At 36.6% G+C, this 23,427-nt stretch overlaps 1 protein-coding gene across 3 annotated transcripts in view; it reads left to right on the forward strand.

The window, feature by feature from the left end:
• LOC135684249 (ubiquitin carboxyl-terminal hydrolase 9X) overlaps positions 1–23,427 on the forward strand; it is a 46,897-nt gene that overhangs the window by 15,262 nt on the left and 8,208 nt on the right. For all 3 annotated transcript variants that reach the window (XM_089115148.1, XM_065199720.2, XM_089115150.1), the window contains 42 exons: positions 175–279; positions 663–761; positions 955–1,062; positions 1,376–1,498; positions 1,720–1,858; positions 2,218–2,305; positions 2,452–2,503; positions 3,048–3,119; positions 4,084–4,187; positions 4,903–5,020; positions 5,583–5,678; positions 5,917–6,116; positions 7,464–7,592; positions 8,155–8,266; positions 8,958–9,095; positions 9,278–9,395; positions 10,172–10,299; positions 10,704–10,766; positions 10,984–11,075; positions 11,342–11,582; positions 12,638–12,763; positions 13,093–13,256; positions 13,797–13,905; positions 14,193–14,339; positions 14,802–14,954; positions 15,225–15,285; positions 15,622–15,768; positions 16,153–16,274; positions 16,547–16,651; positions 16,946–17,142; positions 17,590–17,763; positions 18,286–18,427; positions 18,783–18,868; positions 19,220–19,471; positions 19,793–19,871; positions 20,229–20,290; positions 20,460–20,560; positions 20,780–20,949; positions 21,686–21,783; positions 22,017–22,158; positions 22,462–22,567; positions 22,832–22,983. In XM_089115148.1, the coding sequence (XP_088971274.1) occupies positions 175–279; positions 663–761; positions 955–1,062; positions 1,376–1,498; positions 1,720–1,858; positions 2,218–2,305; positions 2,452–2,503; positions 3,048–3,119; positions 4,084–4,187; positions 4,903–5,020; positions 5,583–5,678; positions 5,917–6,116; positions 7,464–7,592; positions 8,155–8,266; positions 8,958–9,095; positions 9,278–9,395; positions 10,172–10,299; positions 10,704–10,766; positions 10,984–11,075; positions 11,342–11,582; positions 12,638–12,763; positions 13,093–13,256; positions 13,797–13,905; positions 14,193–14,339; positions 14,802–14,954; positions 15,225–15,285; positions 15,622–15,768; positions 16,153–16,274; positions 16,547–16,651; positions 16,946–17,142; positions 17,590–17,763; positions 18,286–18,427; positions 18,783–18,868; positions 19,220–19,471; positions 19,793–19,871; positions 20,229–20,290; positions 20,460–20,560; positions 20,780–20,949; positions 21,686–21,783; positions 22,017–22,158; positions 22,462–22,567; positions 22,832–22,983 (5,220 nt within the window). The remainder of the gene's footprint in view (positions 1–174; positions 280–662; positions 762–954; positions 1,063–1,375; positions 1,499–1,719; positions 1,859–2,217; positions 2,306–2,451; positions 2,504–3,047; positions 3,120–4,083; positions 4,188–4,902; positions 5,021–5,582; positions 5,679–5,916; positions 6,117–7,463; positions 7,593–8,154; positions 8,267–8,957; positions 9,096–9,277; positions 9,396–10,171; positions 10,300–10,703; positions 10,767–10,983; positions 11,076–11,341; positions 11,583–12,637; positions 12,764–13,092; positions 13,257–13,796; positions 13,906–14,192; positions 14,340–14,801; positions 14,955–15,224; positions 15,286–15,621; positions 15,769–16,152; positions 16,275–16,546; positions 16,652–16,945; positions 17,143–17,589; positions 17,764–18,285; positions 18,428–18,782; positions 18,869–19,219; positions 19,472–19,792; positions 19,872–20,228; positions 20,291–20,459; positions 20,561–20,779; positions 20,950–21,685; positions 21,784–22,016; positions 22,159–22,461; positions 22,568–22,831; positions 22,984–23,427) is intronic.

Genomic DNA, 23,427 nt, shown 5'->3' on the forward strand with positions numbered 1-23,427 from the left:
TGAACTGAGACACGTTTTTATTGGAAAGAAAACTGACAAGTTTGAATGAGATCCCATTAGACAGGAGATAAAGAACAATTTGCGTTGTTGGACATGCGACCTTAAGTTGCCTTGCCGGAAACGTAATGCTCTTTTGAAATTTTTGCCTTTTTAATTGCTTTAAAAACATTTTAGATTGGAAAACACGAAGCCATCGTGAAAAATGTACACGATTTGCTGGCGAAGCTAGCTTGGGATTTTTCAGCTGAGCAGCTAGATCACTTATTCTCCCGGTTTCAGGTTTGGAAACATTTAATGCTTGCTTGTTATGCTCCTTTTTTAAATCATTAGAATAAATTCAAACAGGTATTTGAAGGGCTAAAAAACGAAGCATCTTTTTAGCAGAAATAAGATAGCGGAAAGATTCTATTGATTTTTAAAACAGGAAGCGGCATCCATTTCAATGTCTGATAGTGCCATTTTTTCAGTCCAATTCTATGACCATAATTTGTCAATTTTCATCATGGAAAAGTTTCGTCTATTTTCGTCATGGAAAAGTTTCTTCCATTTTCGTCCATTTTCGTCATGGAAAAGTTTCGTCCTTTGTTAACAGGCTGTACCAAAACAAGAGGTTTCCATGATCCTATTTTTTGCAAGCTTAATTTATATTTTACTTTCTTTAGGCGAGTTGGAAAGAAGCCAATAAAAAACAGCAGGAGAAGCTGCTTGAATTAATACGAAGGCTGGCAGAAGATGACAAAGAAGGTGTCATTGCCCATAAGGTAATGGAAGTACTTGTTCAAGAGCTCCTTATAAGCGAGATCAATATTATTTATGTCTTCAAATGTTACCAACTTTTTGTTCTAGTTTACTATGTGAGCAAGACTGAACGTCATAATAACCAGGTGTTTCGTTTCCGTTATTATGGCTAACAATTGATCATGACATTTGACTGGGTTGTGTTCTTTTCCAAAGGTCCTCTGGCTTTTATGGCATCTTGCACACAGCGATGACTTGCCCACTGATATTATGGATCAGGCTCTCGTGGCTCATATCAAAATTCTCGATTTCAGCTGTTCGCAGGTTACACCTTTGATTTGCACTTCCACTGTGACCCAAACCTCTTTCCTGATACACCTGCATTCTTCTAAATACCATACAATTGTTCTTTGAAATTGACAATCTTAATGCCAGTCTATGTTTTCTGAGTTTTCTGAATAATGTTGTTGTTGGCCAAAAAGCTTGCCGTGAAAATATCATAGCTCGTAGCAATAAAGTCTTTTTGCTAGGACATACCCACTGTTATGCCTTGTGAATTACACATCTTTTTTGATGCTGTAGACGCTACGCATCTGGTTGCTAGACGCACATCCCAAACGCTTTTTACTTTTCTCAGACGCAAGACCGTGACAATTTAAAGCTGGAGTGGATCAAACATAGCTTAAACGAGCTACGCAATGGCCGATGGGTGATACCAGCGTTGAAGCAGATTAAGGCAATTTGTGAACTCTTTTATGAGGTAATTTATTCTCTGCCTATTAATACCGTATCTACTTACAATTATTCAAGTCTTTTCACAGGAAATGTTAGTATGAACTAAACTTTTTTGCCAGTTTATCTTGTGATTAGTTGATGAAGAAAATCGGTTGGCAGAGATAGCTTGTCTGTCAGTTTGTGCAACCAGCTACTGTATGCCAGCCAGCCAAGAAAGATATGACCAGCTACTGTTTTGCTTTGTAGGGCTATGGTCAAATGCAGAATCCACATGTACAGTACAGGAATGTTGTCATTGAAAAAATACAGAGCACCTACAGTGTTGTGAGCCTTGTTGCCGAAAACCTTGCTACTTATATGGAAAACGTCAGAGAGCTAGTCAAAGGTAATCAACAGATCCCATTCATCACAAATATATGATGCATTTGAATGCTTTGACGATTCTTATCGATCATTCTTTTATCAAAGATACACAGTTAAAGGGCCAGCCTGTTGCTTTCATTTACCAGCTGATCTGAGTGCTGATATCCTTCGTGGTATAAGTAGGCCAAACAGGTTTCCATAAAAAACAGTACTTCAATTAAGAGGCATGATGGTAGAATAAGACTGCAAGGCCGCACAACTCCAAATTCTCAAAGCTATGAAGCAGTGTAGAAGCGCCGTTGCAATTACAGTCATGCATCTATGATTAGAAAAATTTGTTTTCATGATGCTGAATTGTAAAAATAATGATTCTGATTCTAGCTGACCCAAACATTGACCCACAAACATTGGCTATCGATGGACGATACACACATACTCAACAGATACAAGAGAGATTGGATTTTCTTAGGTAAGCTTGCTTTACATGTCTTTTCTTTGCTAATATTTTTGTGCTCTTTTACTGTTTTCGCTTGAAAGTCGTGCATGCTTTTTACTTTGCAAACAAAACATATTTAGCTTTTACTTTGCTCTAAGATGACCTCTTTCTACTTGTAGATTCATTTTGAATGATGGTAAAATGTGGCTCTGTGAACCTCAGGCCAAGCAGGTGAGATACTTTTCTTTCCTATCGTTTGGTTTTTCTTATTATCTTTTTCTCCTGCTGTTCCTCTTAAAATCCTTGTTTTGTTAGAAAACTTCAAAATGATAACAACAGAGGTAGCTTTTACGTAGAATCGTGGTTGAACCCTCTTTAAATCGTCTGTGGAGCTGTAGTGAACTTTGAAGCCAAGCTTGTGAAATAATTACACTTCGAACTATTTCCAGCATGTTGACATTGCGAACAATGAACAGCTTTGAGTGGCACTTCTGTAATCCATGAATGAAAAATAAGACCTTTAATGGAAATGTTTTTGAGAGTTCTGTTCAGTTTACAAACTATTGCTGCGTTAAGTATTGTTCTAAAGATGTTGTGTTGCATTTTTGCTTAGAGATTTAGATGGAGAAGGTGAATTTTCTAGATGTTACATAGATTACCTAAATTGTCAAACGGATGACTCATTGGTTTTGTATATACAAGATCTAATGCTGATATGTTAGTTTATTCATAAACTGTAAAGCCATAGCTTTTAGGACAATAATTTCTACCCTAGATTTGGATTTGCTTGGCGGTTCGATCTGTATTTGCATGTGACACCGATGTGTGTTTCATTTGGTTCTCAAAGGTAAGCAAAGTATTTAACTATGTTCATTGATTTAGAGTAAAATGACCCGAAAACGATTAAAATCTAAGTGATGTCTTTCGGCTAAATGATTTGCATTGCTAACCGATTTATAAAAGCAGTATTCAGTTGAAGAAGAAACGAACATCTTGTTCAGCGGGTGGTCTGCTGTCTTCGTTCATGGGTCTTTGAAAAAACGCCATCCAGCAATAGTCAAAATGAATTCTTCTTGAATGTAGCTGGTTATATATTTTCTTTTCGACACATGTGTTGCGTAAGAGAAATCATGCTCATGGCTTGCTTGTTTCTTTTGATGTATATGTCGCCAGCTTACTATCTTAGGAAACCTTAAGGACATCACTGGTTCATAATTATATGAAGCCCCTTTACAATACACGCAATCCAAGTTTTTGATTGATTAAAGAAGTCAAGACAAACCCTTGACAAACATATTCGAGAAACTATTCAGAACCCCAGTTTTTATCTGCAAAAATCCATCCATTCAATTTGTCTGAAATCGTGAATCAAGTTAGGCGGAATTGGTGGTTATGTTAACTACCATTGTGACAATGTCGCTTGTAATTTCAAGCTGATTACTTCTTGGTGTATTTTTGACAAAATTGGCAAAACTTCGAGTTTCCATCTTATTGAAGAGAAACCTATTACATTTAACTACAGGGGCAATTATTTTTCCGCAATAATGTAACCATACGCGAATCTGAAAACCTCTCGCACAAAAGCAATCAAAACAAGCTGCGTGGCACTTTAGTGAACTATTTTACACAGTTCATTAGAAATCGTAGAGATGATCATCCGTAGAGCGTCTTCATTTATCCGCCCCGATGATAGGTGGGTCGGAACTGGAAGGCCTTTTATCTGTGAAGTGCTCGTAGGCTTACTTTAATCTGTTTTTGTATTTTGATGCTTGATAATTTGAATCAATTTGAATCAATTTGTTACTGTTTAGGTGATGAGCGATGATCCAGATCTGGACCCCGAAATTTGCAAGCAGTTCTTCGAAGACAATGTTTTCAAATTGGATGCAAGTAAACTGAATGAACACGGTCTGAGGTATGCAATCCTGCTATACTAGGCAGAGTAAGGCAACTAGAGGGTATTGAAAATCATGAATGCCTCGATTCGCACTGAAATTTTGATCTCGATTCTCGTTTGCGAGGTTCGTCTGCTATTCTTTATGCTAAAGTTGACAGCTATAGATGATATATTTTCCAGTTGAGATTGCTGCGTGTGACAAAGCTGACTGTTCAAGCGAATCTACCGTAGTTACTGCAGCACAGTGTTTTTCCATGCATTTTTCCTTGTTTTTCACATTTCCCCATGTGGATTTTCGTGTGTCTCGTCTATTTTCTTAGATGTATCACGCTGGAACTGTTTTTAATCATTACAAAAAAATTACAACTGAAAAAACGAGGAAATGTTTATTTATTTATTTAAGTTCCTTCTCAAAAACGTGAAATGGAAAATAGGAAGTGTTGTCTATTGACCTAAATTTGGCAAAACTTTTACAAAGGTATAGATTGAATGAAATCAGACAAGATGGTGCGTCCGAAGTGAAAATGATTGAGTCTTTGATAGGCTTCGTCCTGAAAATTGAGTGTCCTAAGAGTTCTAAAGAGTGAATGATTTTGTGTCGTATGCATAATAGAATAACTAGAATAATAGTTTTGTTTAACGTCTCTTTCGTTTTTATTGTATTAAATGATACCTCTTTGAATCAGCATTTATCGTGTAAAAGCTAATTGTGACATTGTTAATTATTTCAAAGGTGCTTTGAAAGATTTTTCAAATATGTGAATACAAAAGAAGGTATTCTGTCAAAGAAGCGAAACGGAACGTATGTGCTGGAAAGCACTCAACTTGTGGGATATGATTACCTATGGAAGGTAACAGAAGCATCATATTCAGATACCCGTAGCCTTAAAATTCTAGAAAATCTCTAATGCTATTCCAGTTATCATTTTTAGATAGTAAATATATCTGTCTTTGAACTTGGAGTAGTTTCTTTTAACAGCCGAAGTTTTTTCACAAACCTGTGCTTTTCCTCAAAGGTGGGTCATTCTGGTCCAATTTCTGGTCGAGGGATTCTGCTTTTCGTCAATTCAAATTTCCCGAATCATTAAGTGGTTTTTGGTTTTTGATTTTGCCTTGATCGGATGAAATTTAAATTCACTGCATTTTGTTAAAAAATCTTAAGTAACCAGGCATACATCACGTTACATAGGCATGCATTTTGTTATCTTATATACTTAACAATATAAACTTACAGAAAATTTAAAAAGCGCTGATTAACCTTACGATGATATGAATGTAGTTCTTTACGTTACCCAAGAGTGATCTTTTCTTTAAATCTTTTATTATGGTTGAATGCTACTTGAATCTCTTTGGACAAATGTGCCAGTATGGTTGCTCTCAAGTTGCCCATATTTCTGTATTTTTTCTGTTTAGATCATTCTCAACGCACCCCTTGAGATCGCAAACAAAGCAATCGAGATTTTAAAGGAGATTTACACAAACCTTGGAACTGATCTTAAGACAAAGCCAGTAAGTTTATTCATATTTTGTCAAGAAGTGTGTTGAAAGTATAGCAAATGCAGTTGAAAAATTTATTGTGAAAAAAGACTTATAAATTATTGAGTTTTTCAGTCATCATTTGAAATTACAGGTCATAAAAATACACAAGGTTCGCATGTTTTGTTAATGCAGTGGCATATTTTGCAGTTGCTAATTCGTGGCTCTAGCAAAAAATTAATTTTAACATATAACAATTTCTAATTCTTAGGTAGATATTCACAACAAGTTTATTAAGGATTGCATGAATCGGCTGAATCCTTCTTATGATGTTCTAATAAGCGAATCGGAACAAAATTCAATTCCTCGGGAAGCCAGGAAGATTGTTCTCTGTTTAAAAACTTTGAAAGAATACGTCGCTGAATGTGATAAATGTTACCCCGATGAAAGATCGTTTCTTCCTCACGAAAGGTCGGTTCCTTTTTTGTTATTACAAAGCCTTATTTTAACCTGTGGGTAAAGACCCCTTAACCCCCCCCCCCCTTCACAGCCCCGTGTGAACGAGATTGTTAGCCATTTGTCTGCTCATTTATCGCTATACTTTCCCATTCAACCATAGTTTCCTAATAAGCCATAGCATCTCAGTACTACACCTTGTTACTCGACGGCGTGGACTTTGTCGTCGTAATTATAAATTATGTGTTTGCCAACCAGACCCTTTTTGCATCTGTTTTTATCTGTATCTCTCATTTCCTCAATTTTTAAATCTAATCATTATTAGGCTGGTAATATTTATAAGGCACCCAGGGAACTATGTTCCTCCTGATTAATGATATTCGAAGTTTTATTGTTTATAACTTTCGATAACCATCTCAATACCTCATAAAATTTAAGGCTATAAACTTTAGCACCTGCATTGACTTTGCAGAGACCGCTCCTTCTGCCGAAGCTTGTTTATTCCCAAGAGCATCCAGCTCTATTGTGAAATTCAATTGCGTAAAAATCCCGACAAATGTGCCGATCATAAGTATTTGACAAAGTTTATAGTGAATTTCTTTCTGTTGTGAACTTTGTACTTGTTTTTCGGCTCATTGAGTGAACTCTTCCATTCCATTTGCCCTGTCTTCCTCAACAGTTGTCAACTTTTTTTTTATTCATAGAAATTAAAAACAAAACAATTTTACATTGACTATACTACCCCAATTACTGTACTTCTCTATGGGGACGATACCATGAAGAGAATTAAAAGAGAATTATATTTATTTTCATCGCTAATATCAACATTCTGACATTTTTCCATTATATTATCCACTAAAGGAAGCAATGGAACAACTGATGCTTTTCACTGACATTTTATGTGATTCCGTCTTCGGTTCAGTTGCTCCCTCAATACCCCCTGCTGCTTTGGTCTTAGTTCGCTGCAGTCTTCTCCTGGGTGCGCTCTTTCAAATTGCGATTTAAACCGCGTTTTTTAATAACTAAATCAGCTTTAAACCCCTGCTCTATGGTACCATGGTTGTCAGAACTTGCCAGCGTTACCAACGGTTTCGTAAAAAGGATCAAGTATAATTTTTTTAGTGAAGTCAATGAAAGTTCAAAGAGTGTCTACATCGTAATGCGAATAATTAAAACTGTCCCTTCGACCGGTTGTTCGGTACTTTTTCCAGCTTTGGGCTACAGACTAGAGACAGTTGTTGCATTGACATAAGTGTTGATATTATAATATGCAGGTGTGCTAGGGGTTTATATTACTAATTTTCAGTAGAAAAGTTTTCGGATTGAAAAGATTTTATTTTGCTTGCACCTTTACATTGACAGGGCCTGTCGCGGAAAGCACATCACACTTTTCATACGATTTTCTCCTCAAGCACGACAATCAGATGATTTTGAAATATGGTCACACACAAACGAGTCTTTGGCCTCTGTTCGACGAATTATTTACAATCGGTATGCTGTTCTTGTATAGTATTTTATAGTTTTTTCTTAAATCTTAGCGTTTAGATGCTATTTGTTGAGAAGTTAAAAAATTCCCCGAGAAAAGAAGTGCTGAAAGTGCGATCTTGAAGGATATACGTAATTGTTAACTTTGTTTAAAGAGCTTGGTTCTATCACATGGAATTTCAACCTCGACTTCTTTATTTATAAAAGGTGCAAAAGGTAGATTAAAAATTTCTTTTCGTGTGATGAAATATATTATAAAAACAATGTATATATTGTAAGAAAGTGGCAAAACCAGTCAGGAAGTTGCTGTTACAAATAAGTGTGTAACGGGGAGAATATTTTAAAACTTCAATTTTCCTGTGCTCATATGAAAGAGTTATCTTGTGTCGACAACATTATTGAAGATCTATTTATTGACAATAGTCGATGTAGTGTGTGATGAGACAGTTGTTCAAATGATGTAGAGCATGATAGTGGTGCATCAGTGTTGAATAATAAAGGGTTTATTGCTGCATCCAGCCCTTCGTTCTTATGGTGTTAGAAATGTTAAAAGAAGTTGCTCTTGCAGATTAAAAATGTCGCCGATAAATGTGAAACTTGAGCTGCATTTCAATGGAGAAATCCTTTCGACTGCGGATGATCGAAAATTAGTTGGGCAAATTCCTTTTAAAGATCGAACGGTAAGATATCTAAAAGTTACAGATTCGTCAAGCTTTAGGAACGTGCAGTCAGTGCTACTAATAATGATGAATGGCCTTTTCTTTTATTCCCTGTATTTTCCCAGTATTCATGTATACTTTTTTTCCTGTATACTGTTAAGCTAGATGTAAGGTAACAATTTATGTGTTGAATGTATTTGTACTGAGTGTATACTTTATTTTACGGAAAGAACCACTTTGTAAATTTGCGGTAGATTGATAATGGCTCGTTTAGGCATATGATTGCCAAGAGAATTCAAGTTTTGTCTTTTCTGGTCTTAGTTAGGACTCTGATCTTACCCTCCAAGCATCATATTCAAACACAGTAATATTTTGTATAGTTAGATGGAAAGCACCCAAGGGTGATAGGTTACACGTTTCTGCCTTTGATAAGTGCAGTTCCTGCCGATTAACTGAAAGATAGTTTTTATGAAGTGCAGGTATACCAGAGATACGTAATGGATTGGAGAGATGTAGGGTGGATATCGTAGAAAAATTCTTGCTACTGATAAAAATGGTAGTGAAAAGTGATTGATTCAAATGGATGCATAGAAAATGTTTGAGGGAACCTACCAAATTCACTGTGTAATATTGAAGACTGAACAGTAGAGGTGAAGGAAATCTTATATTTTGTTTTTTTTTAGTAATATATTTAATCTTATTTGCCTCTCAGATAATCACAGTAAAACTTGGCGCAGTCGGTGGAAGCTCCCCCTCTTCCCCTGATTCATCGTCTGATTCGTCTCCACCGCCTACCCCACAACCTGGGGAGGGACCGAACCTTGAAGCTGAGCATTGTTTGCCTGGCGTGGTAAGTAACGCTCGGTTTGACATTAAAGGACTGTTTTTTGCAGCAATGCCCATGTTGGTTTTAAAGCGTTGGGCTTGCCAGCTAGCTCAGTAGCTGGACCTTTCTGTTTTCGTTTGGCTGTTGTTGCTTTATATAATTAAGTCATGACTTTTGCACTCCTTATAACTCTTTCTACGTTGTAGGTTATGTCAAAGATGAAGTTTGCCAATTCGCTGTTTCTTCTTGGTGATCTTGGCATGAAACACAACATCCCTGAGCTAAGGGATATAGCACTCAGCCTTCTAAACATAATCCCAACTGGTAAGTAAAGAGGGTGTTATGGTTTTATGCTTGATAATTTTCCCCCAGATAAACCGATGCCTTCCATCTTGACAAGCATTCTCCCCCCGAATAAACCGATTCCTTCCATCTTGACAAGCATTCTCCCCCCGAATAAACCGATTCCTTCCATCTTGACAAGCATTCTCCCCCAGATAAACCGATGCCTTCCATCTTGACAAGCATTCTCCCCCCGAATAAACCGATTCCTTCCATCTTGACAAGCATGCTCCCCCCGAATAAACCGATTCCTTCCATCTTGACAAGCATTCTCCCCCAGATAAACCGATGCCTTCCATCTTGACAAGCATTCTCCCCCCGAATAAACCGATTCCTTCCATCTTGACAAGCATTCTCCCCCCGAATAAACCGATTCCTTCCATCTTGATAAGCATTCTCCCCCCGAATAAACCGATTCCTTCCATCTTGACAAGCATTCTCCCCCCGAATAAACCGATTCCTTCCATCTTGACAAGCTATTCTTAATGTATTCATGGATATTTCAAAATTTCAGACAAATATTTCAAAAGATGGACAGCTTTAGTATAATCCCCGACCCCTCTGTTCTTCCTTGAGAAAAGGGTTATGTTAAAATTTTCCAGACAATTCACATTTTCGCATTAAAAAGTTTATGCAGTGTTGCAGTAAACAGCAAAAAAATATCATGTAAAAAAAGGTTTTAATATTATATAATCTTTTCTTCGAACGAGCCAGAAATTTTACGTTAGTGCATCAAACTTTTGTCTTTTAATTTCTAGATGTCGACACAATACGAAAAACAAGATTAATATGTGAAGATAGAGCACTGAAAGGATCAAAATCAAACGTTAATTTAGATATTTTGTTTTTCACTCCAACACCAATCAACGTTCTTTATAATTTGCAGGTAAAGGACTTTTTGTCTTTACATTTAATGTTCAAGTTTTTTGCCATTGACAATTGGACAGCTGTTAAACCGAACCTGCTAGTGTTGGGTACCTCTTAATTGTTTTTTTGGGGTATTTGTATCCACAACCTTTTAGAACGATACATAAAATGTTGATTCTTGACTAAAGGTGACTGGCCATTAATTTCCATTATGTCCTTGGTTGTGAGATCTTTTATCTACTGCCAGCTTAGCGGACCAGTTGAGTAGATGTCTTAATCATCTATAAGACAATATCAAAATATTGCTTCCCAGCTGAATAGCTTCATCCTGTTGTTGTTTTTGCAAACTGGAGCCGCGAAGGGTCCCTTTCAATTTTGGTGATTTTAATTTAGTACTTGACACTTTCTTTTATTATTTTTCAGGTTGTATATTCTTTGCTAATGCCATCTGCACAACCGTGTAATGAAATTTCAACAAACTTTCAGGTATTCATTTTCAGTTGATTCTGCATTCTACACCATAAACGTTGAAAGTGTTTGACGATGATCAAATAATCGTGGAATATAGTTAGACTATCGAAAAGTTCGCTGGTGAATTACTGACAATGCAACTCATTTATATTCCATTAGGACTTTCATTTTGATAATTTTATCCTTATATGAGACTGTTTAATTTGACGTACTTGTATTTTTGTTTTTTCAGCTCAATTTCATTTCTGCTGGGGGTATCAAAGCCGTTATTAACATGTTAACGAAAAGCAGTTTTATGTCAAATGCCGACACATTGATGCAAAGGTATTCTTTTTGCCATATTTTTCTCGCTTTATGTATAAATTTGCTTTATTCTTTTTTTTTGGCTATGGGTGAGCTCGATAGAGCATTTTCTGTTTTTTGAACGAGATTTTGTACTTAAGAACCACTTAAAAGAGGCATTTTTAGGTTTAGTTGTTGCAGTCGTTCACTCGGTATAACCTTAATGCATCTGTTTTTAAAAGACTACGAATAAACTTACACCACAATGTGGGTTCTGTCTTTCTTTGATATTTGTACTTTTGCCCTAGATCTGCATACCAAACGCTGCTGAAGATAGCAAAGCTGATGTTCACTGTAATTGGCTATGCACAGGTGCAACATGTTGCCGAGGCTCTGCAAAAAGAACCTGGAAGAGAACTGACTATCACAGCTCAGCAGCACAGTGCTGCGCTGGTATTACAGTCGGCTTTGAAGAGCATTCCCAATCTATGCCAAGAGTGTGTTGTCAGAAATATCGCTTATAAGCTTGGACTTGCGCTGTCCCAACAGGTGCTTTTACCGTAGCAGTTTTCGACGCCTGCATAAGAGCTATCTTTCCTGTTTCTATTCTTGGTTATTTTGCGTTTGTCAACGGCTTTTCTCTTAGGAAAAATACCACTAGTTAGATGTCTACGATTTTTTATGTTGTTATTGTCGGGCAGTTTGTACAATATGCTGATGAGGTGATAGATATGTTTTATCCAGTACCATGCATATGTGCTTGTGAACATGAAAAATTGCAAAACGGGATGTTTCAGACGACCTCGTTTAGTTTCCAAGAATCTTCATTGCGAAGAGTCAGCCCCAACTGTTGATCTAGAATAAGAGAGAATAAACTCCAACGTTTGATCTAGAACACAAAATTATCTTCCCTTAGGTCTCTTTGAAAATTGGGATTTCTTTCAAGCACCATTGTCACGTGCTAAATCTCGTTTTTTTGTTTTATTTCACTTTTCTTTGCTCATGTAAAATCCCGATAATCTTCTTTTGATCACGTGATATTCAATTTCCTTCCTCAATGTTTACGGTCAATAAAATCATCATCAAAATGGCAATAAAAGTTGCTGGAAATGTTGGCTGAAGCTTGAATAATTGAAATATTGTTTATTTGGTTTCAATTAAATGGCCTATTAAGATTATTTTCAGCCAATGTAAATTTGCAACTCCCCAAATGCTTAAGGTGTGTAGGGAAGGAGATCTGCCATGTGGCGAAAAAGGTTTTCAATTAAAGATATCCAGATCCACTTTTGTCTCAGTACTTTTAATGCATTCCTGATGCATTTTTCATCTGCTAAATAATACGCATTTCTATTTTCTGATCTGGTTTTATCGCCAATCTCCACTACTCTTGAATGCAGGTTCCGAGCTTTTATCAAAAATCTGTGTTAAAAGCAAGCTAGGGCCTTGGATATGGTGCCATAAAGTTAAGATGGGAAGCTGCATGACTTGGTTTTATTATAGCATTCTTAGGTTGCTCTCCGTGTCCTTCAGCACATGTGAGTTCATCTGTGAACGAAATTACGTCTCTTTTTTCGTTTAATAATAGATTCCTGTTCTGTATTTAGGCCATTGCCTGCATTCCAGACATGAATGTAATTGAAGTTCTGCAAAGGCTAGCATGGGTTTCTGCAGTTGGATTTACTGTCATGGCACAAGCTCCACTCTCAGAAGTCCACTTAGCATTCGAAAAGGTATCGCTAAACTGACCTCTGATTTTTATATCGTCGCTCTAATCCGTCACTTATAATAAGGAATTGAAGGAGACGGTTAAAGGCAAGATTTGATGAAGTTAACCAAAGAAATGAAGTATAAATGGTCTGAGGTCCTTTTCTATTTGAAATATGCTACATAATTTTTAAAAGTGACCAGTTAGATCATTGGTAGAGCAAACAACGTACAGAGTCGCTGGTCGCCGGCTCGAACCCTGCCCCGGTCATGTCACTCGCTCGCCATTATATTGTTTTATTCTATTCCATATTTCATGGATTCTGTTCTAACGTCTCGTGTTGATTTTTTGCAGGGATCGCAGTGTCAGATTGAGCCTGAAGATATCGCACTTGCAAGAGAGGCTCTTGAGGTGTTAACAATAGCGATTATGCTTTTTCCGTCGGCTCTGGATTCTTTGACAAAGGACAGACAATGGCAGCTGTTTATCAATGATATGATTCTGATATGCAGAAGCAGGTACGATTAGGCTGGTTGTTTTGCATGTTTGATTTATTTAAGGTTAATGTCTATTTGCTATGTGTAACGTTAATGTACACTAGCTTATGATGTTTTTATTACCCGTGATTTTAGTGCCTTCCACTTTGTAAATTTAGGCCGAAATGTTCTCAATAAAAGAAAAGTTGCACAGAAATATGTTTTCTGTTTGTATGGTAAAGAAAACCAAGACCATTAGAGAAATACATATCAATAGAAAAATTCAGTTTGCCTTTTCAAACCAGGCATTTTTAGCTTTCATATGCAGAGAGGAGAGTCTGCAAGGCACACAGATTTTTGGGACAGTACCATAGCCTCCAGAATAATGGAACTTTGGTGGTTCTCCGTCTAAGATAATGAAGAAAATTGTTCTCTAATTTGGCTAACATTTTCATAACAAAAATCAACAGCTAAAAAATATAGAAAGCCGAGGAGATTGGAAGCTGAAAGAAATATACATGATATGCACTTCATTTGAATTTTCACTTTTTGTTTAGCAATAATATCTTTATGTCCTTTCAGGACCGTTCGAGTTACCGCTGCAGAACAATTTTTCCTTATGGCAACCAAATGTACAAATGGAGACAAACCCATACGCTTTTTTATTCAACTTCTTTTCACTGTTCGTGATGTAAGTTTCAGTTTCTTTGAAATTCTTCATACGACAAAGTGATTAGCTTCGTTATTGAGTATATTCCCTTTTGTGATAATAGTGGTCTTCTCTTTGTTTATAAGAATGAAAACGCTTTTGGTGTATATAACAAGACGGTTCTAAGTTGCTACCTAGAACTGTCATGTTTTATTCACCAAAAGCATGTACTGCTTTGCTTATTTGGCATCGAGCACTTTATGGCAGACCAATAAAAAGTATTTTTTATAATTAGAATGAATGAATATATTTTGAAACTTGACTTTCAGACTGTTGCTTCTGAACATGCTGGAGCTTCTTGTGAGTATTTTGGTCTTCTCTGTCGCTTACTAAACTTTGGTCGCATTAACGAACTGCAGCTGAACAACTCGGAAGCCATCCTTGGCCAAGAGATCTCGTGGCTAGCATCTGTATGGGTGAGTTTATATTATACTTTATGTCTGGTTTTCAAATATATTCAAAGTAATTCTGGTTTTTAAGGAGTGAGGACAGTACCATAGGTCTTGATGAAAAGCTTTCCATAAGTCTCAATGTTAAAAAGCTAAGAGGATTTTTAGTAACAGTGCTTCTCAAATGGCATATCAAATTTCCTTATCGTTAACTGGGGCGCGTATCATTTAACATCTTTAGTATGTCTCATTAGAATGTTGGCTCAAGCACAGTCATGGACATCTGGGGGCGAGGGGGCGGTCATCCCTCCCACAATATTTTGGAGGACAATCGTCTTTTGTTCTAAAACAATGGGGAAATGTGACGTCATCTTATTAAAACAATAGGCTTGCACTCCCCCCCCCCCCCCCAATATTTGACCAAATGTCCAACCCTGCTCAAGCATTAAGCTATTTTTAGTTGCACGACTGCTCTTTTATATTTTGTAGGAAAAGGCTATAAATTCAGACGATGGACGAGAGATTGTAAATAACGAGTTGCTGGAAGGGCATTTAGGAATCACTCGAGAGCTTTTATCATATCAGACACCGCAAAAGAGATATTTTATTGGAAGTGATCCAGATGGGCACAAACTACTCAGGGTAACGTTTCCTGAATTTTAGTGCATATGCTCCTTTAAGTAGGTAGAGATAGGAAGTTTCTTAGCGGACAATAAGTAGGTAGAATTTGTAAACAGAACAAACAGAATAGGTGAATATGTTTTAGGTTAATGAAATATTGGTAGGCATCAACGAAATATTTTTATTACAAAGTATGGGCATTAGTATATTGTTGTCACGATTTTCTGCTTCACTGATATATTAATCAACTAGCATGTCTCAATTATTAATGCTTTTTTCTTTTGTTTTCAGCATCTCACTGATGATTTCATATTTTCTGGCTCGCGACTAGCTGTAGAAGCAAAGAGAGGAGGTGTCTAAATTTCACTATAGACAACTTGAGTAGTCTTAGGTTTTGGGTTGAGTTCTATCGCTTCTTCTTAAATGATCTTTTATTTCCTTGTGTCGCAAAGTTGGTTAGCAGAGATCATTTTCTTTACGTTATATAAGGCTGCCTTTGACAAGACATCTCTGAAGTTTCTTTTAATATCATTTTAAAATGCGTTTTGTTTTTTTAGCAAGTTAATATAAATATGCAATAGGTGACCATGTTTTGATTATAAAGTTCTATCAACCTCTATAGATTCTGTTTGCCTTTGCTGACATATTTGTAAAATCCATATTATGATAATTGAAAATGCCTTTTCAGGTGACATCTTCTCTCGCCATGTGAATCCGATTTGCGAAACACCGGGAACAATAGTAACAGCCCTAGATCTTCTAGTTTCTCTCTGTTCCGGATGTGTTCTAAACCTTCGAATTCTCAGCCAGATTTTGATCGAAATGTATTACGAAGGTCAGTCTCACACATCTGCTATGCTAATTCAAAAACGTTCCTTTTTTACCCATGAATGTCTTTCATAATATCCCTGCATATTTGATGGCAGTGAATTATAAAGTACGTAATGTAAGAATTTCTGCTGAATTGTGGGAGTCAAAGGATAAAAAAGTTTCTCTTTGTAAGAATGGCAATTAATCATTCCAGCCGCTGTACTTATGTATTTGTTTTAAAAAGTGCACGACGACTGGTAATTTGAAATAGAGCCCTAAGAATATAACTGACCTCAATGTTTGTCTCTTTTTGAAGCCGAAACGGACTTAAATACCATAGTACCATAGGAGCATTTTATAACATCGCAATTGTTGTATTGACTTAATACCTTGCCAACTTTCCTTTCAGGCATTGATTTGCCACTAACAGAATGGGAATATCAGCCACCTATTGGCCCAAGACCAGCACGTGGATTTGTAGGCTTGAAGAATGCTGGGGCCACGTGTTACATGAATTCAGTCATTCAACAGGTAATGCTGCTGTTTTATGTTTTGCCATCGGTTTTTAGTTCTTGCTTAAAAACCTTAGTTAAACTTTTTAATAATGTGCAATTCGCAGTAACCATTCAATTTGGAATATGGTTTACATCATTATTTAAAAAGAAAAGTCTAAAAGACCCACGATATTATAAATATGTACAAATTAACTTTATCTATACCTTGGTTTGCAAGATGTCTTAGTCTTGTAAAGCTGTAGTTACTTTTTCAAGTTACCCTTATTCATGCTATCTTATTGTTTCAAGCTTTACATGATTCCGGAGATTCGAGCGGGTATACTTGAGGTTGACGTGGGTCCTTTAGAAAACGAAGATGAGCATTTGGAATCAGATGAGAAGACCGACAAAGAGGTACCATCGCCTTTCACTATCCCCCTCTCGTTGAAGTTTGTTTTGTTGTCAAGTTTCCTAAGTATATTTCAACCTATATTTCCAGTTGTATACCTCTTGATAATTGGGACACCTTTGCCATCTCCCTTCCATATTAGAGGTTGCTTTTCAATTATTTTGTTTAACTGTCAACCCACCTTATCTTTCAAATGCAACAAGCTGCTTCCGTCGATAAGTCCACCTGTTTCATCATCCATTATCAGATTACATCATTTTTCGATGTGTTTTGATTTTTTGCCTTTCCGTTCCTTTTAGAGTTTTTCAATTCTGAGTTATAACAAAGATGTTGAAAAGTCAGATCGAAAGTCTTCAATGGAAGTTGAGAAAACAAAGGAACAAGAGCGAAAAGAATATAATCAGAAAGTTTTGCGGCAGGTTCAGGGGATTTTTGGGCATTTGTTGGAGAGCAAGCTGCAATTTCATATTCCGAGAGGTTTTTGGAAAACGTTCAGGTATTTCCGTTATAATTTCTTTATCTTTAATGTTATAAACCTGCATTCTGTTTCAGATCCTTCATGATTTTTCGAAATTTATTTTAGTATTGTCTTTTGCTAGATTAGATAGATTTTAGATTACTTTTCAAGAATGAAGATGCCAAAATTAATTAGCTTTTTCATTTATTGCTACTGGATTATTCTGCTTTTGTATTATTTGTGATCATAGAATTGTATATTAGGTGGAGGACCTTTTAAAAATAAGCACTTGCTGAAGGGTTACCTACTGAAACAAACAAGGCAAATCAAGCATAATAACATTTTGTGTAATTTAATCGATTTTTGAGTTGCATACACCATAAATTCGCAAGGCTAATTCATGGCTTCAGAGTTATCTCTGGTAAAAGCAGACTTTCATTTTGGTCAATTATTTCTCATACTTAATTTTCTTAAATTAAACTAAAGGTTATGGGGAGAGCCAGTTAACCTGAGAGAGCAGCATGACGCCTTAGAATTTTTCAATTCCTTGGTGGAGAACTTGGACGAGGGACTGAAAGCGTTGAATAAAAAAGGCATGTTGACCGAAGTCCTTGGTGGATCATTCGCCGACCAAAAAATATGCAAAACATGTCCTCACAGGTAAGACTTATTTTTGGCTCGAATTTCAAGAATTCCTTCTCTCGACGTACCTCCATGTTAGTTTTGCTTATATGTCATGCTGTTAACAAAATTAGAGATTATTTTTGTTTTTATTACTCCGCCTATACTGCGCCAGTTGTTTTTTTTGAACAGCTTTTGAAAAATCTTTTTCCTTGAAAGCCTTTTCTCCTTAACCTTAGTTCAGCTTTTGATTTTTCTGTACATTAGATTGCACTTAATCATTGTAAAAAAATGATTGTCAAAAATCTCAAACGACTCACAGTTTTCCCATTCTTTGGAGAATTTTTACAGACAATTTATAAATAGGCATTTTTGTGCAGTGATGAATACATGGTCATTCCACCAGGGACATGCATTGTTCTTTGCCAGGGTTGGCATAGATTTGCTGTGCGAAGCTTTCTGAACAATTTTCTTGTTTCTGGGTCGTCGTTAGCCTGGGTCTTCATCAAAGTCAGTAGAAAACATCTTCCATGAGATAAATACCTCTGTTTTCTTTTGAAGGTACTCAAGGGAAACTCCGTTTACAGCCTTGAATGTTGACGTTCGAAATCACCACACCCTGATCGACTCACTTGAACAGTATGTTAAAGGTGATTTGCTCGAGGGTGCAAATGCTTACCATTGCGAAAGATGTGACAAAAAGGTGCGTCAGCCAAATGATGCTCTCTATTGTCGTCTCTTTATTCGTGTCTTTATTCGTCTCTTTATTCGTCTCTATGAAATTAAATGTTTTGACTTTGTCATCACGCCTACGGATCAGTGCAAAACTTTGGGTACTGAGTATAATTTCTTGCATAGGGTTGAGAATCCTTGATGTCATGATATCATTTTGTCAAACCAATTTAGTTTATTTGGGGAAACCAATTGCTGGCCGTCTCTCTCTCAAAATTTTGTTGTTGTTGTATATTTACATGGTTATGTTTAGAAAGCCTGGCAGGATTGGAAAGACCTTGTTTGGTTTCATCTGAAGCAAGAAACTGAATTTTTTCCCTTTTTAGGTTGACACAGTTAAGCGCATGTGCATCAAAAAGTTACCTAAAGTTTTAGCTATTCACTTGAAAAGGTTCGATTATGACTGGGAAAGGTACGTTTCTCAATTTGTCTTTATCAACAGAGACTATGACATTTTCTAACTGACTTTGGGTACACTTTCTCAGAATTTTTTGGACAGAAATATTTTACTTAAAAGTCCAACCTAGTTAAGTTATCTGATTGAATAAGAAATAAAGATATTGTCTTGTTGCTGTTGTTTCCAGTATATAAATGTCATAAGTCTGCATTAGTGTTTTCACCCAGTTTTCAAAGCTCATAGTGCCCCTGTGACAGGCACCTTGCAGTTAGAATGATTCTTGACTCCTTGTGGCTGTCCTTTGCCTGCTGTGATTCAATATATAACCGAGTACACTATTCATGCACCTTTCTATTTATTCCACAGAGATTGTGCTATAAAGTTCAACGATTACTTTGAGTTTCCAAGGCAGTTCGACATGGAACCTTTCACTGTGGAAGGCCTAGCGAAGATTGAGGGTGAAATTGTAGAAGATGATAGATGTGAGGAGAAAGACAAGGACGATGTTGAAAAGGAAACGATTGAAGTACCTGGAAGCACAGTGTATAATCTTGTTGGTGTCGTTGTACATAGTGGACAAGCAAGCGGGGGACATTACTACTCTTATATAATTCCAAGGTTTGTACAACACAAGCTTGATGAATATTCTCCTAATTATAACAATGATCTATTAACCCAGGGAATGGTTTCTCATCTATTAACCCAGGGCAAATCTTACTGTATGGTATATGACAACTTTTTTAGCAGCAAGATTTCGAATAAAACTGTCGTTTCAAAATATTTGTAATGATGTTTCCACGTTGTCCATACATTTGAAAACGCTTGTCGTAGTACATTAAGTGAAATCGTAATTAGTTGTTTGCTAAGCCAAATGAAATTTGGATAAATTCAAATGATTTGAGTTCTTATTGCCTTGCTTCTTTTTATATTTTATTAAAGGCCGTCAGTTGATGGGGAATCTCGATGGTACAAGTTCGATGATGGCGATGTTTCCGAATGTATAATGGATGAGGACGAGGTGAATATTGTTTTGTATTTGTTTTCAATAAGTCATGTTTATGTGCTAAATAGACGCTTCCTGTATTTATTGCTGTACATAAAACCCTAATTGACCATAGTTCCAGGACTCCAATGTCCGTCGTGTTATTAGCACTCCCCCAACCGCCCCCCTCCCATATCTGTAACCCCATTTACAAATTCAGTATCTATGCCCTGTTAGGAGATAATGGCTTTAGTTTAATCAAAGTTAATTTTGATAAATTGATGGCATTGCGATTCATCAATAAACTTCAGTGTTTTCGTTGTTTCTGCGGCCCTTTGCACTTTGGTATTGGTTGACACCTTCTTGTTCTCATGTACATTTTGCATTTTGTAGATGAAAAACCAATGTTTCGGCGGTGAATACATGGGTGAGGTATTTGATCATATGCTGAAAAGGTAAGAGGAGTTTAGATATTTGTCAACTTGTTGGTGTTTCCACGATATAGGTGCTCTATTGAAATTGTTTTCAGGTTGCTGTGTCTATTTTTGCTGAAACGTCCTATTCGAAAAATTTAAATGAGGAACAATTACTGTATTACGAATAAAGAAATTTATGTTTCCGCAGAATGTCGTATCGAAGACAAAAAAGATGGTGGAATGCCTATATATTATTTTACGAACGATTGGATGTTTGTGGTAAAGCAGATCGTACTGACCCACAGAAAGGTATGTAAGCCTACAGTCAACAATGTTGGTTTGTTTGATGTCCCTTGGAGTTCACTGATAAATTGAATAGCGGCTAATTTGAAACCAAATGTGAACATTTCTTGTTTCCACAGCCATTTTAATAATTTGTAATAATGTTTTTATTTCAACTGAAAATGTATTGCTGAGAATTCTTTATTTTTATTTTGCCTTAGCAGCAGTCTTTGCTTTGCATTGTAGGTTTTAAAATGGAGATGCCTGGAGTAATTGAAAGATCAGTGAGAAGACAAAATATACTGTTTATGCACAACAGAACCCAGTTTTCAGCGGAGTATTTTCAATTTATCAAAAAGCTAGTTATGTCCAATACGGCCACATTCCAGAGCATGAACCAACATTATCTATCAAAGGTGACATTTTCTCCTGTTTCTTGTACATGTTTTTTTCTCCTGTCACGAATCGAACACCCGGTTTTGGATAGACGAATGTTTGCGCACTATGTTGCCTGTTTCCATTTTTTTGATCAAATCCTTTTTAATTTTCGCCAAGAATGCCTAGCCATGTTGCGTCTCGCAGAGAGATTTGCTTCGTTATCCCTCAAAATAGTTTGTACCCAGCTGTCAAGATGAAATCGCTTTGCTTTGTCTCATGGATTGCCTTGGGCGTGTCCTACCTATAGTTCTTTGAAGATTCATCCGAAAATTTTGTTTACCTTTCCCGGCGGTAGTACAAGCAATAGCAAGCAGCAAACCAAATTAGAATTTTTAGATCCCGTTACTGGGTTTTATTTTCGATGAATTTTTCTGTTCGATTTCGTGTTTTTGAATTGTTTCAAAAATTTTAAGTTTTTTTTAAGATGGCTCGAAATAGCGGAAGCACAGTTTAGTATGCTTTGTTTCTGCTATTTTGTGCCATCTTGAAATTTTGCGGTACCAAAAACTTATTTGGTTTACGGCTTTTTTTAAGATATCGTCAAGCCGGAAGAAAGCTTGATCAACGAAACAATACCAACATTCGTTATCGGAATTACCATCATTGGTGATGCGTCGTCAGAAATGAATGTTTATGATTCGGCTCCTGCTCCTTAATTCCTGACCCTTGCTTAATATGGCCTAAACTGATTAGCTTGTGTTGGTGTCATTTTAGATCAGCCAAGCTGAGAGAGATGAACTGGCCTTGCTCAGCCTGCAACTTCTATGTAAATTCCTGTTTATGGTTGGCTTCCATACGAAGAAAAATATTAGGTATCTTTATTTGTGAAGTTTTCAAACCTTCATTAAAAAACCTGGAAATTGACTTGCTAAAAGTTGTATAGTTATGCTGTTGAAGTATTTTTGATGGCGCAATGATAGCTTTCTTAACGTAAAAATTCTTAAGCATCAAAGTGCTTGCCAATTTCTTGTTTCAAAATCTTTTTTCATCTATTTTAACTTGCTATACATTGTAAATTGCTTCAATTATCGCCTCATTATTGCAGAGGGCCTGCCTCGGAATGGGGAGAAGTTTTGTCAGGTTTGTTGAAGCAGAGTGCGAAGCTACGACAATGGTTCGCAATCGAGGTTTTGCTCTCACATCCTGAAAGGATGGTTGAATATTTAATCGACTGCCCAGTTGCAGAGGTAAAGAGTTACCTTTATATTTTCATTATGACTGTAATGAAAGTAAATGGAATTGCACAATGCGAAAACGCTAAATAGTTTTTGCAACTATTTGTTGATGCGTCGATGTTTTGTACTTCGCGAACATTTGCTTTTTTAGATGAAGGATGCAGCTAATTTTGTTTTTGCCCATTAACTTCAACGCTTAACATAATCTTTCGGTAATATTTGTACTTCGCTAAGGCATTACATATTAGCTGTCAGTATTTGTTTACAAATCCGAATTGCCCGTTTTTGAGGCTGACTTTGAGATCTGATTTGTAGATAAGAAGTGCTTTCGCAAAAGTGATTGTTTACCTTGCCCATGCAACAAGACAAGATGGCCTTTGGAATGCCAAGCTGCTAAACCGCCCCATCGAAATTTTGACAAGTAAGTGCAACATAATTTTAGTTGCTGAAGGTTTTAACGTCATCTCCAATTGATTATATTAGGCCGACACAACTGTTGCCCTCGACTCTTTCTGTCTCGACCCTTCTTAATTTTCTGCTTACATCTGCTTGTTAATTTAGCTTACATCCACCACCCTCATGGTACTGCAAATATTTTTTCTCCATCGTAGCAATTACTCTATTTCTCTTCTTTTGCGTTGTTCATCGTATTTTCTAATCAGTTTTCTCTTGAACAACTTTTTAGGCATAAGACTTGACCCGGAGACCTCCACTCTCAGTGATTACATCCTGAAATGTGTTCTTGAACTGATCAACAAAGATGTCACTGATAGCAGCAAATACCTTGTCCAATACTTCCAGCTCTTCGTCATGTACGTTGGCTTTGGAGTCCCAGAGGTAAAATCCTTTTTCTTCAAATTCTTCGTCAAAAGAAAGGTTTATCGAAACATTATATCAACTATTTCTGGCCAAATATAAGCTGGACATTTTTAAACCTTTTGTTGTTGATTTAGTGTTTTTTTAAGCGTAGAATGTAAGATCTGATCCTTGATTGAAACAGCCAATTTTTCGCTTTTTTGCCTTGCTGATTAATTTTTGTGTGATAAGAAGCTGAGCATTGCTGAGAAGAATTTGCCACTTAAATTAATGATGAACGTCGTTGAGTGATCAAAGCGGCGTGGGTGAAACGATTTTTCACAGTTGGAATATTGGTTTAGAGGGGACTAATTGCGCTGTTATTTTTTTTAGTTCAATTCAAACTAAACTATCTGCCCAAGATGTTTTTCAATGAATGATAGGCCTTCGCTCTGAATAGAATAAAAATGTTTGCTGAGAATCTCC

This window comes from Rhopilema esculentum, chromosome 21 (assembly GCF_057945365.1).
Source record: "Rhopilema esculentum isolate cy_ngs chromosome 21, ASM5794536v1, whole genome shotgun sequence".
NCBI lineage: Eukaryota > Metazoa > Cnidaria > Scyphozoa > Rhizostomeae > Rhizostomatidae > Rhopilema > Rhopilema esculentum.